We start from the raw sequence: 12,930 nt of genomic DNA, 5'->3' as shown, positions 1-12,930 counted from the left end.
TACATTCAAACGTTTAATAGAGCGCGGCGTTTCGATCGTCTGTCTATCGGTATGCAGTTGGCTAGGTAGAATACTCATAAGATTTAAAGAAATCAAACAAACCAAGGAGCAAAAAATGAGGGTTCGAATTGTAAGCTAGTAAGAGGACAAGTATACTAAGTAAAATCATGTTGTGTGTATATGTATATCTCTCTCTCTGATGGATACTTGGGACAACATGCGATTTGGTATACGCTTCTTTGAAAGCAAGGTATTATAATGTAAAATCCCCGGATCATTCCATAATCCGCAGCGGTAATTCAGTGGTAGAATGCAAGATTGCAAATCTTGTTGTCCCGCGTTCGATCCGCGGTCGCTGCTTCCACATTTTTTTTTCTCGAGATAATATGCAATATGCATGTACAATCTCACCCTTCATATAGCAAGAGGAAACCTGCAAGTCCGCTTTTTTGCTCTATCCTAGATGAAGGGTGATACTGATTGTAATAGTAATTTTACTTGCACTTGTTGTTTCATAAAGTCACGCCTTGAGAACACTTAAGCGATTATGCCTCGAAATCAAATCACCATGCCCTCATGAAAGGTCTTCCACTGATCTAAGCACTTTTTTTTAATTTTAGTTCCCGGGTACATCTCTGGGTGAGATTATGAGGTTGCTCAAGTAATGGTTCGAAGAGTCTAGGGCATACGCTGGGGATGAACCTCCAAGTTCACCCGACCTTGGGCCTGTCAGGTCATATTATATTGATAATAAAGGTCGAATGGATAACAATACGCCCCAAATTGATCAAAGTGGGCCAAAAGAAGGCGAATAAGACGTAATTTACGTGTTTTAGATGCGCTGATACGCATTATGTGACGCACTTGATCAGACTCAATTAGACCTGGCCCATACCTATGTTATAGGGGATTGCTTGATACGCACAATGTGAATGGTTATTACACTAAGCACTGATCTCTTTCATTAATTGTTCAATTGCCCATTTGCTGTGTATTAGTTTAGACGAAATAATGCAATATCGGTAAAAGTGTATATATTTGAAATTGGTGATATATATGTGACCCGGAATCAGGATTATAGGATGTGACCCCCCTTGATTAATTCAGTCCTGAGTAACTCTTTATTTGGTTCAATGTACATTATGAACTGTCTTGCACTAGTTTGCATGAATTAATTTTCTCCTACAAGTATTCACTTGCTCGCCATGGTCCTTGGCCCTGCCAACTGTAATGTCAATGCCAGCGGTACAGGATGTACAGGATCAAACTAGATTCGGATCACTAATGTATGACTTCAAATCCCCCGAAAAGCAGAAAGATAGTCATTCGTCATTCATAAATATAGACCCATGCGATACAACTGTATGATTCTACTATGCCTCCACTTAACAGCGCTCAAACACCCGATACAGACCCTTTAGATCTGCGACCTCAACCACACCCCGCAGCAGTCGTGACGTGGCAACTAGTCGCGCACGCAAAGCCGGGAAAACAGCATGTTCCAGCATGCGAACCATCTGCGCACGACGGGCTCTAAGAAAAGCATCTTCGTCCTTGATCCCAGAGCCATCGGCCACAACCTGCGCCTGCGCAACCGACTCCCCGAAGAATTCTGTACAACCGGCTGTGAAAGAACCGGAAGCTGCTCAGGTGTGTAAAAAGCAGCTAGCTCACGTAGAAACGTACGGAAACAACCCTCCTCATTACTCCAGTCCACATATGGCCCAAGTCTCAGTAGGAAACGAGGCAGCTTGGCCAGCGCAGGCAGATACCCCTTCAGCAACAACGGGATGGCCAGCAAGTCTCCATCGGGACTGATTTGCAGCGAAAAGTACTCATTTAGCATCTCGCGACGCTCGACCAGCGTGCGTGCTATCATCTCCGGTGCATTAGCGAAGATGGAATCGGCCTCTTCCCCGTTAGCGTTCAGGTGCTCTTCCCGTTCCGATTCGGCGGCGATTTTCAGTAGATCTACCAACTTCGGTGCTGGGTCGAGTCGGATTATGCCGAAGTTTCCGAAGTCGGTTAGACCTACCTGGTAGAAGAATTCGTGGCATGCGAGTCCGTAGTCAATTAGGTATAGCTTCACGCCTGATTGGATCGCTGCGAGCCGGCGTCGCTCGTCGACTAGCCCGACGTAGGTGTGTGATGCGAACATCTCTGTCAGTGTGTTGTGCATTTCGGAGCGGACGGAGGCGCGGAGACTTTTGACGGACGTGAGAGCGATCTTTAGGGGTTGGCGATCTGTTGTTTCGTATTGGAGGCCGTCGTCTAGGATCGATGTTGTTGCGGTCTCGGTTTCTGTGGATGCAGCTGGGTTGGATGGGTCGCGTGGTGAGGCTGTGGCTGGGCCTAGCATTGCTGTAATTTTGCGGACCTTGGAATCTGTTCGGATGAGGTTGTTTTCGTATGGTTTCTTTGTTTTTGCGGGTGTTTTGGGTGTCGTTCCGGGTTTTGTTGCCTCTCCTGTTCTTTCATGGGTTGGAGTACCTTGATCACGTTGTAGAGACTCAATGGTCTGCACGCCAGGCAGGAGGCTTTGGGTTAGGAATGTGCGACTCGAGTCCACCTCAGCCAGCTTGGATCGAATTTCGGTGCAAACAAGCTCGATGATCTCGTCTTCATTCAAGAAATTCACTTCGCGCTTTGTTGGGTGTACATTGACGTCGACGCGGTTAGGTTCGATCTCAAGATCAAGATAGACGAAAGGGTGGCCGCCCTTGGGCAGAAAGGCAGAGTAAGTCTGCTCAACTGCACGTTTAACAGCAGTTGACTCCACTGCGCGATGATTAATGAAAAGCAGAATCACCGTTTTCTTGACATGATAATTGGCATTGGTAGCAAAACCGGATGCACGAAATCCTAACTTTGTATCCTCGGCTTTGAATTCAACAAGCTCGTTCGCCACAGCACTGCCGTGTATCTGGCGGATTCGGTCGACAGTATTTGCACTGACTGGAGTCGAGATGCTTACACCGGAGTCCCCATGTTTGCGGCACGAGAAAGCCACGCCGGAGCAATGCACTGCGTACCGGCCAACAACATCGAGAATTTTGGCATATTCCTCACTTGCCGAGCGGAAAGCTCTCCGTCGAGTGGGGACGTTGTAGAAGAGATCCTCGACCTCGAGTTTCGTTAATTTGAGAGCATGCTGTATATTCACATGTCAAACTTACAGTGATTTGAGTTCCTCCGCGGCCAGCCGTTGCCTTGGGTGCAGAATTCTGGCCTGGCTTTGCCGGTATCAACTTGCCATCTCCGTAATGTGCTCGCCAGGCGCAGCTGGATCCAGCAGTCTTTGTGGTAACCGTCAGATGTGCGATGTGACTGATACTAGCTAGGGCTTCACCACGGAATCCGTATGTTCCAATGGAGGTCAGATCTTCAAACTCTTTGAGCTTGGATGTAGTAAACCTCTCGCAGAGGATAGGGAGATCATCTCGCTAGATAGTGTCAGATATAGCTGATGTACGCCAGAAATCACTACTTACATCAATACCATGGCCATTATCAGTAATCTGAAGTAGCTTCAGACCACCTTCCTTAATCAGGACTTCAATTGAGGTGGAGCCAGCGTCGACGGCGTTTTCGATGAGCTCCTTCAGTGCGTGCATCGGAGCAACAATAATCTCCCCAGCTGCAATTTTATTCACGACATCGGGATCCAAAGCCTAATTGAATTTAGTATTTATTTTATATGCTGGTATACTATGGGATTCACGTGCACGCGTTACTTTACCTTTATTTTCTTTGGTTTAGGGGGTTCCCGGGGCTCATCTTCCTCAGCTGCACGTTTGGTGCCGCGTTGATCGATAGGCTCGATATGTATACTATCTTCCATGATAAATTTCAGATATCAGGAAGGTGTGGGAGACAATGGATTGTGCGAAGTGCGCGTAGTTGGAGAAAAGGCGAAGACCCGATAAGGCGATAAGAGAGCCCAGGCGTCATTGTTTGCGGAGATCGTTCACGTCGCTGCACATTCCAACTTCTTCTCGCAGTGAATATGCAACAACTCGGTCGCATCGGTGCTCCCTATCTACTCCTCGCTTCAATGCCATAAGGGAACCATAGAGCTCACGGAGCTTACGGAGCTTGCCCTTAAATTTGTCCGGGCGCATATCATGGCCCCCCCCAAAGATGCCCCTTCGGGTTGATGAAGAGATGGGCAAGAAAGATGACGACCATCGACCATCTGATCAAGGGCACCTCCTACCTTTACGACACCGAGCGATGCCTCGGCCTCGCCGAATACTGTTTACTATCATTGCGCTTGTTCTCGTCTACGAATTCTTCAAGCACATGCCGACGGACCTGGGACCCGCCGCTGATAGGTACAACCCTGCGATCGCGAAGCTGCGAGAAGAAAGCCTTGCCAAATGGACTAGCTCAGATAAGCTACTGGATTATACCAAGCCAGACACTGCGTTACCAGACAATCTACCACCAGTCAACGTGTTGGAATCGAACCAAAAAGAGCAAGCTTACGATGGGATGATCAAGTTTTACGAGTTGACCCACTCCCTTCCCCGCTATAAGTATTCAAAGAAAGTTCCCAGCCGCGCAATTGTGTTTGCAGCCTCAAGTCTCCGCAGTGTGTCGGATCTTTTGCCCCTAGCTTGTCAGATGGCCGGTGAGCGGTTGAACTACGTGCATTTCGCCCTAATGGGAAAGGATGAAGTTTCGATTGAAGGTATCAAGGAAGTTAACGGAATCAGAGATAGTGAATGTTTAATGAAATGGCACGGTATGATATTCAGACTTTGATGACCCAACGTGTTTTGCTGACTTGACGACGACTACAGATGCTCGGCCTGACTATGCACCCAAATCTACCGATGAGCGTATGAAGCGGTCTGTGGTTGGGGGTTTGCAAAACATACAAGCCTACATCAGCCCGGAGGCTATAATTACACAAGGTCAGGCTTGGGAGGATTCCTTTTTCTGGGACGGAGCCAAGCTCTTTTCTCGAGAAGACAACATCCCTCACATTGCTCTCTCCACTGCATCCAGGGATCTTATGTGGATAGCTTCGCTGGATAGCCAAGCTCTTCAGTGTAAGCTGAATCCTCTCTTTTGCTATGTCGTGTCCAAAAGTACTGACCGTACGTGCAATAGCGTGGAATAAGATACAAATTGAAATGGTTGTGCATGCACCATCCGAGTCTTCTGGGTCTCTGATCAGACTTATGAAGTCATTGGATGCAGCCGATTATTTGGGATCGATTCCAAGCTTGACAATAGAGCTCCCTCAGCGGGTAGATTCGCAGTTACTTCACTTTTTACAGCATATGAACGGGTTGACCCAGCTTCCTGGCCGACTCACTATTAGGCGGCGCATTCAACCACATAACATGGACACAGTGGAATCATCACTTCGGACCGTGGAGTCATTCTATCCACGGGACCCTCAGAGGACACATTTGCTTCTGTTATCTCCACAGACCGAGCTTGCACCATCGTTCTACCACTACCTGAAGTTTGCTGTACTGAACTACAAGCAATCTGCCCGGGCTAAGCGGGTGTTCTACAATATGATCGGTATCTCACTTGAACTGCCATCAACTAAACCCACGGCTGACAGCCAATCTTTCACCCCACCGCCAATGAATGTCGAAAGCAAAGAACAGTTCTTGCCCTCGTTCTTATGGCAGGCTCCCAATAGTAATGCAGCTTTGTATTTTGGGGATGCATGGGCAGAATTCCATTCCTTTGTGGCAAACCGCCTGTCGACTCCAGAATCTGCGACAGCCCCCCAAACAAAGTTGATATCAGAGAAATATCCTGCCTTTATGGAACATATGCTCGAGATGATTCGCGCAAAAGGGTATTATCTTCTGTATCCGTCATTCCCGGGAATCAAATCTTCTTCAATTGCCACAGTACACAACGAGCTATATCAACCCCCAGAAGAATTTGGGGGCGCCAATGCCGCTACTTCGGCTGAAGAAGCCACTCAAGTCATCCATGACCCTTCTCAGCCGCTTACAGGTGGGATTTCTACCGACCTAGGGTCTATTGAAAAGCCGCTGAGCCACACATCAACTATCATGCCACTGCTTGACTTGTTCTCTTCGGGTCTTCCCGATCTTGATGCTTTGCCTCTGCTTTCATACGACGGAGAGGGGCTAACGGCCGCAGCATACACCGAACAGACGGAAGAATATGCCAAGCAGTTTCGAAAATATTACGGAGGATGTGCCAGAGATAGCAAGATTGATGACCCTCCGATAGACTTGTTATTTTGTATTCAGGAGTGAATTCCTGGTGAAATCTCCAGGACCTGACTTGTCATTCCACTGGCATGTCTACCAAATCCGGAATATGTGTAAGAATTTTAATTTAAAGTTGAAGCATACTCAAGACTTTCTCGCGCTTATAATCCAGATTCATAAGTATTTGGGTGATAGAATTGAAGTCGCAGTGTTGTATTGCAAATCCAAAACAATGACGAGCGCCTCCAGGACTTGGCACCTTATGTAATCCAATTCCGGAGCTGCACCAGACCGAGCTCTGCTTCTCCATCACCAGCTTACAGTCCACTTGCATTACTCTTCACTTGCAGAATTTCATCTATCTCTGCTTTGTAACACTATATTTTGCTCATCTGCTCGATACCTACCCTTCCCACCCCGCTTCCATTTCCCCCGACTTGGTCCCCAGCTACCATTAGAAATGGCCAACGAGGGCGAACGGCCAACCTCCGCCGACAAGGGCAAGGGCAAGGTTGATGATGTTCGCGATTTGAACGCCAAGAACACCGAAAATGGCGAGAAGCCAGCAGACGAAAAGAAGAAAGATGAAAAGTCTCAAGATGGTACGTTGCGATAAGCCATTTCCAAGGATCTCGCAACGGAGCATGTGGTTTCTCTCAAGAATCCACGGTGGCACTTAGTGCAACATGCTGACGAAAATGATCTATAGAGGAACTTAGTGAAGAAGATCAACAATTGAAGAGCGAACTCGAGATGCTCGTTGAGCGGTTAAAGGTACAGTCACTCTGCTGTCCTGTGCGCATAGCACAATGACGTTAATCATCGTTTTTGCTCTCAATAGGAACCTGATACCTCGCTCTACGGACCTGCTTTGGACGCAATCAAGAACTTTATCAAGACTTCTACTTCCTCCATGACAGCTGTTCCTAAGCCTCTCAAGTTCCTCCGACCGCATTATGATGGCCTGGCAGAGCTATACGAAAAATGGGTTCCAGGTCCTGTGCAGGTCAGTTTTGCAGCGCCCCATCGATTGCGTACGATCTAACAACATCCTTCTTATAGAACTCATTGGCTGATATGCTGTCGGTGCTTGGAATGACCTACGGAGACGAAGAGAAGCTGGAGACTATCAAATACCGCCTGTTGGCCAAATCGGAGGACCTTGGTTCCTGGGGTCACGAATATGTCCGGCATCTCGCACTGGAAATCGGACAAGAATATCAAAACCGGTTGAACGCAGACCAGGATACCCAGGATCTGGTGGACCTTGCATTGTCTTTGGTGCCCTATTTCCTGAGTCATAATGCCGAAGCTGATGCGGTCGATCTCATGAGTGAATTGGAAATCATTGAAGATATCCCCCAATTCGTTGACGAGAACACTTACGCACGGGTTTGCTTGTATATGGTCAGCATGGTTAATCTGCTCACTTACCCTGAAGATCAGCAATTCCTCCGAACCGCCCACGGGATCTATGTCCGCTACAACAAACTTTCGCAAGCCATTGTCCTCGCTATCCGGTTGAACGACACTGAGCTTATCAAGAATGACATCCACGCCACGACTGACATGTCTTTAAAGAAACAGATGGCCTTCCTTGTCGCTCGGCAGCAGATCTGGCTCGACCTTCCGGCTGAGGATGAGGAGGGAGAAGCCCTGGCTGATTGTCTCAACAACACTTCCATTCCGCAGCACTTCAAATCTCTGGCTAAGGAACTCAACATTCTGGACCCCAAGATGCCGGAGGATATCTACAAGACACATCTTGAGAGCAGTCGCGGAGCCGGCCTCACCAATCTTGATTCGGCACGACACAACTTGGCTAGCGCATTTGTCAACTCGTTTGTTAATGCCGGCTTTGGTAACGATAAGATGATGCTAGTGGAGGGTGATAAGGGCCCGTGGGTGTGGAAGACTAAGGATGATGGCATGCTTTCCACAACTGCGTCGCTGGGTATGCTGCTACACCGTGATGTTGATGATGGTCTGAATAAGATCGACAAGTTCACCTACGCGCAAGAAGACCAGGTCAAAGCTGGTGCACTGCTCGCTATGGGTATCCTAAACTCCGGTGTCCGAAGTGACGCCGACCCCGCTCTTGGCCTTTTGGGTGATCCAGATATTCTTGAGGGAAAGAACGTTCCGATGAAAGTTGCATCCATCATGGGTCTTGGTCTGGCATACGCCGGTTCTAATAGGGAAGAGCTGCTTGAGGTTCTCCTCCCGATTGTGGAGGACGCTTCACTAGACATGCAGCTGTCTGCCATGGCAGCAGTTTCTCTCGGTCTCATCTTTGTTGGTTCATCAAATCACCAGGTTAGTGAGGCAATCGCGACCACCTTGATGGATGAGGAGCGTCAGAAGCAGCTCAAGGACAAGTGGACAAGGTTCATGGCCCTTGGTCTGGCACTTCTGTACTTTGGCCGCCAAGAGGAGGTCGATGTCATCCTTGACATCCTCAAGGCAGTTGACCACCCCATGGCCAAGCCCACTTCAGTCCTTGCCTCAGTATGCGCTTGGGCAGGCACTGGTACAGTGCTCAAGCTACAAGAGCTTCTTCACATTTGCAATGACATCATTGAGGAGAAGGAGGAGAACAAGGGCGATGAGCTTGTTCAGTCGTACGCTGTGCTCGGGTTGTCTCTCATTGCCATGGGTGAGGATGTCGGACAAGACATGATTCTTCGCCAGTTTGGTCACCTCATGCACTATGGATCTCCCAACATTCGCCGGGCGGTTCCCTTGGCCATGGGCTTGATCAGCCCCAGTAATCCACAGATGAAGGTCTACGATACACTGTCCCGGTACAGTCATGACAATGACAACGAAGTTGCTATCAATGCCATCTTCGCCATGGGTCTCTGTGGCGCTGGCACCAACAATGCCCGTCTTGCACAGCTTCTCCGCCAATTGGCCAGCTACTACCACCGCGACCAGAACTCACTGTTCATGGTTCGCATCGCTCAGGGTCTTCTACACATGGGCAAGGGTACCATGACACTTAATCCATTCCACACTGACCGACAGGTCCTTTCCCGTGTCTCAGCAGCGGGTTTGCTTACTGTGCTTGTATCACTTATCGATGCCAAGCAATTCATCCTTGCCGAACACCATTACCTGCTCTACTTCCTCATTACCGCCATGTTCCCCCGATTCCTTATTACCCTCGACGAGGATCTTCAGCCACTCACTGTCAATGTCCGCGTCGGTCAGGCCGTGGACGTGGTTGGCCAGGCAGGTCGCCCGAAGACTATCACTGGATGGCAGACTCAGAGCACGCCAGTCCTCCTGGCACACGGCGAGAGAGCCGAGCTTGAGGATGAGCAGTACATTCCCCTGAGCAGCACTCTTGAAGGCTTGGTTATCTTGCGCAAAGTACGTCTCTTTATCCTTGGTCCAAATAGCGAGTACTAACAATTCTTCTAGAATCCGGACTACGAAAGCCCTGAATAAGCAAGCTAGACTAGATATTTCCCGATTTACATCCATTGCTCGCAACCAGCGGGACTCGTATAGTGGTCGGGTTATCGTTGGATCTAATGTATTCAGAACGAATGAAGAATAGCATGGATTTATTTTACAAGTTTTATATCTGTTTGGCTTTCACTGTAACTGCCTGGATTCATGAGTAGACTGAATATGTGAACCTTTATGGATGCGCACACTGAGCTCAAACGAGCTGCTTACTTTTCCTTTGTATTTGAGGTTCAACCATGACATTGTAGATTATCACATGATGCTATCTAACCAAAGGCGAAGCTATCAAGGTTCTCGGCCCAGATAGGAAATAGGGCTTAGGGCTAGGTTCTTATCAACTTTTTTCCTCCGTTGTATCGTTGGCTGGTCCGACTTGTTTTGAAGTTCTGATCTCCAACGCATCAATTTAGGGACATTGGAAGAACCTGAAACGCTCTTTCACTCCCTCGCAACCATGAAACTCGACGCTAAGGCTATTCGCTACCTCACCTCTGAGGATTTCCGAGTTCTTGCAGCGGTACTTATCAGCCCCTCTTGAGTCTACCCCGCGATTTTCTTTTTTTGGGGATATTCTATCGCGCATTCTTCATGAGCTAATCTGAGTGGATTGTTCTAGTGTGAAGCTGGTAGCCGAAACCATGAGGTCGTTCCAACGCCGTTGATCTCGCAGCTTTCGGGCCTCCGAGGCGGCAGCGGTGTCAATCGCGCAATCTCAAACCTTGCGAAAATCAACTTGATTGCAAAGGTCAAAAATTCCAAGTGTATGTATTACATTTAATGCTGCATCTTATCTTACCACTAATACAAGTATTCTGCTTATAGATGACGGCTATCGACTCGCATACGGAGGATTGGATTATCTTGCACTGAACGCGCATCAAAAGTCAAAAGTCATCTATTCGGTCGGCAACCAAATCGGCGTGGGGAAGGAATCAGACATCATTGTGGTGGCAGAAGCCAGCGGAGCGCAGCGTATTATGAAAATCCACCGTCTCGGCCGTATCTCGTTCCGAACAGTCAAGACAAACCGCGACTACCTACGACACCGCAGCTCAGCCTCATGGATGTACATGTCTCGATTGGCAGCAATGAAGGAATTCGCTTTCATGAAGGCTTTGCACGAGAACGGGTTCTCCGTCCCCGATCCAATTGCCCAGAACCGACACACCATCGTTATGAGTCTAATCGATGCTTTCCCTCTGCGCCAAATCTCAAAAGTCGCCGACCCCGCTGGATTATACTCGGAGCTTATGAATATTATTTTGGAGCTTGCACGATACGGTCTTATCCACGGTGATTTCAACGAGTTCAATATCCTTATCAAGGAAGAGCTGGCCCCCGAAATGAAAGGGAAAGAGCTCACCGAGGAAGAGGAAGATGAGCATATCCGGCTGGTCCCGGTTCTCATTGATTTCCCGCAGATGATGTCCGTTGACCACGTTAATGCTGAGATGTACTTTGACCGTGATGTGGAATGTATCAAGCGGTACTTTAGGCGCAAGTTCCACTTTGTGAGCGACTCAAAGGGCCCTACTTTCGCAGAGGCTAGAAAGTTGCTCGTCCAGAACCCTGGCAAGCGTTTGGATGTCGAAGTCGAAGCCACAGGTTTCTCGCGCAAAATGGCCCGTGAGCTTGAGACTTATATGGCAGATGTGGGAGTCAAAGGAGATGGAGAAGCCTCTAAGGATAGCGACGATGAAGAGGATGACGAGGCAGAATCTGGATCTGAAGACGAGGAAGGTGGTGCTCTTGATACCAAGTACTCCGAAGATGTCGATGACAGCACCAAGCGGTTAGAAGACCTTCGAGTCTCGGGATCATCGGAGTAGTAAAAGGAAATGATCTTGGGCTTTTTAATGACTATTTACGATGAATCAAGCATGTAATATAGGTTTCAAAATTTCCTATCAATGGATATCTTCTAGAATACCCAAACTTCTCAAAAATATCACTTTACACACTTCACACATTGTTCACTGCCTAATTCCATATTCTACGGAATGCTTCTGACCGTGCTAGTTATAATGCTAGTTAAGGCGAGAAAAGGCCTGAAAAGACTACCAGAAGACCATGAAAATAAACATGACCAAACCACATAAGCGCTGACTTTCCTTATACTTGATAAACTAAAAGCACAGTGTAATCAACTTCGACTCATTGCTGAACCTCCAACAGTGAGTATTATGTTGTTCACTTTTGGCGTATACTTGGAAGTCATGTGACCAGATCGGCCAACGCAGTTTTGATGGATCCGCAAGCACCTCCAACCCCCAGATTCCTCCACTCAACAAACACAATGGTGCGTCTCAGCAGTGTTCAAGCGAAAGCGCTGCGCCGCCTGCAGAATCAGGCTGGAGTTCAGGAACCCCCGAAAACCAAATGGCCCAGCGTCGTCGGCAAGCCCGTCTACCTGTACGTTGCCCAAAATTTCCAGGAACCCGAACTCGGCTCGACCAAAACAGCATCTCAGCAGACTTGACCGGCTCAATCGGTCATTTGCCAGAAGAACAAAAAGCAACGGAACTAATATCTCGCTTCATTAGACCTCAATTCCGCATCGCTCTCGTCCGAACCCCAAACCTCACCCCCGATATGCTCAATTCCGCGTTCCCCTCAACTTCAACAAGTTCGATCTCCGCAGCTACCTATGGCACTTGTACGGAGTCGGAACTCTCAGCATCCGCAGTTACGTCCAGGCACAACCAATCACACGAGTCTCGCGCGATAACAAGGGTTTCGGCCCGTGGCGTCGACCTAAGTCGCAGAAGCGCATGACCGTTGAATTGAAGGAGCCCTTCGTCTACCCTACGCAACCGAAGGATCTGACCCCGTATGTGACGCCTCTCTGTAACCTCCTTGTCCTTTTCAACGTCATTTTCTTTCTCTTCCCTCTCTATCTTCCTAATACTACACCTGCACCAACCTAACTGAACATCGTAACTAACCAATTTCAACCAATAGATGGGAGCATGAAAGCTGGGCAAAGGCCGAGAAGTGGCAGATCGACATGCAAGAAAAGGAGAACCCCAAGCCGAACAAGGGTGAAAAGCCCGATCAAGAGTTGCGCGATGCCTACAAAGAGCAGGCTAAGGCGCTGCTCGAGAAGAAGGAGACTTGGAGACCTACCTGGCAGGCTTTGGGCTTGGAGCCACACCAAGCCGCTAAGAATGGCGGCTTCATTCCTTCCTCTACGCTGCCAGCTTGGTATTCTAAGCATCGGAAGCACGGAGCGCGGTAA

The 12,930-nt window shown here is 48.4% G+C and overlaps 5 protein-coding genes across 5 annotated transcripts; 4 read left to right on the top strand and 1 right to left on the bottom strand.

The window, feature by feature from the left end:
- Nucleotides 1-1,385: 1,385 nt before the first annotated feature.
- On the bottom strand, nt 1,386-3,841 carry N7500_000603 (mismatch repair ATPase MLH1; the record flags this gene model as incomplete). The annotated part of the gene is made up of 5 exons (XM_056671749.1): nt 1,386-1,642; nt 1,687-3,124; nt 3,177-3,443; nt 3,492-3,671; nt 3,740-3,841. The coding sequence occupies 5 exons, from the start codon at nt 3,839-3,841 to the stop codon at nt 1,386-1,388; spliced, it is 2,244 nt and encodes a 747-aa protein (XP_056537322.1).
- Nucleotides 3,842-4,140: 299 nt separating this feature from the next.
- Nucleotides 4,141-6,260, top strand: N7500_000602 (uncharacterized protein; the record flags this gene model as incomplete). Its single annotated transcript, XM_056671748.1, has 3 exons — nt 4,141-4,747; nt 4,806-5,057; nt 5,119-6,260. 3 exons carry the CDS (start codon nt 4,141-4,143, stop codon nt 6,258-6,260), a joined length of 2,001 nt encoding a protein of 666 aa, XP_056537321.1.
- Nucleotides 6,261-6,675: 415 nt separating this feature from the next.
- N7500_000601 (proteasome regulatory particle base subunit RPN1) lies at nt 6,676-9,668 on the top strand (the record flags this gene model as incomplete). The annotated part of the gene is made up of 5 exons (XM_056671747.1): nt 6,676-6,817; nt 6,925-6,989; nt 7,057-7,221; nt 7,278-9,590; nt 9,642-9,668. 5 exons carry the CDS (start codon nt 6,676-6,678, stop codon nt 9,666-9,668), a joined length of 2,712 nt encoding a protein of 903 aa, XP_056537320.1.
- Nucleotides 9,669-10,146: 478 nt separating this feature from the next.
- Nucleotides 10,147-11,521, top strand: N7500_000600 (protein kinase RIO2; the record flags this gene model as incomplete). The annotated part of the gene is made up of 3 exons (XM_056671746.1): nt 10,147-10,209; nt 10,309-10,453; nt 10,515-11,521. The coding sequence occupies 3 exons, from the start codon at nt 10,147-10,149 to the stop codon at nt 11,519-11,521; spliced, it is 1,215 nt and encodes a 404-aa protein (XP_056537319.1).
- Nucleotides 11,522-12,071: 550 nt separating this feature from the next.
- On the top strand, nt 12,072-12,930 carry N7500_000599 (mitochondrial 54S ribosomal protein uL23m; the record flags this gene model as incomplete). The annotated part of the gene is made up of 3 exons (XM_056671745.1): nt 12,072-12,104; nt 12,236-12,522; nt 12,654-12,930. 3 exons carry the CDS (start codon nt 12,072-12,074, stop codon nt 12,928-12,930), a joined length of 597 nt encoding a protein of 198 aa, XP_056537318.1.

This window comes from Penicillium coprophilum, assembly GCF_028826855.1.
Source record: "Penicillium coprophilum strain IBT 35676 chromosome Unknown utg000001l_segment0_segment0, whole genome shotgun sequence".
NCBI classification, from domain to species: domain Eukaryota; kingdom Fungi; phylum Ascomycota; class Eurotiomycetes; order Eurotiales; family Aspergillaceae; genus Penicillium; species Penicillium coprophilum.
The sequence above is the reverse complement of the archived record's forward strand: the minus strand, read 5'-3'. Positions and strand labels throughout refer to the sequence as shown.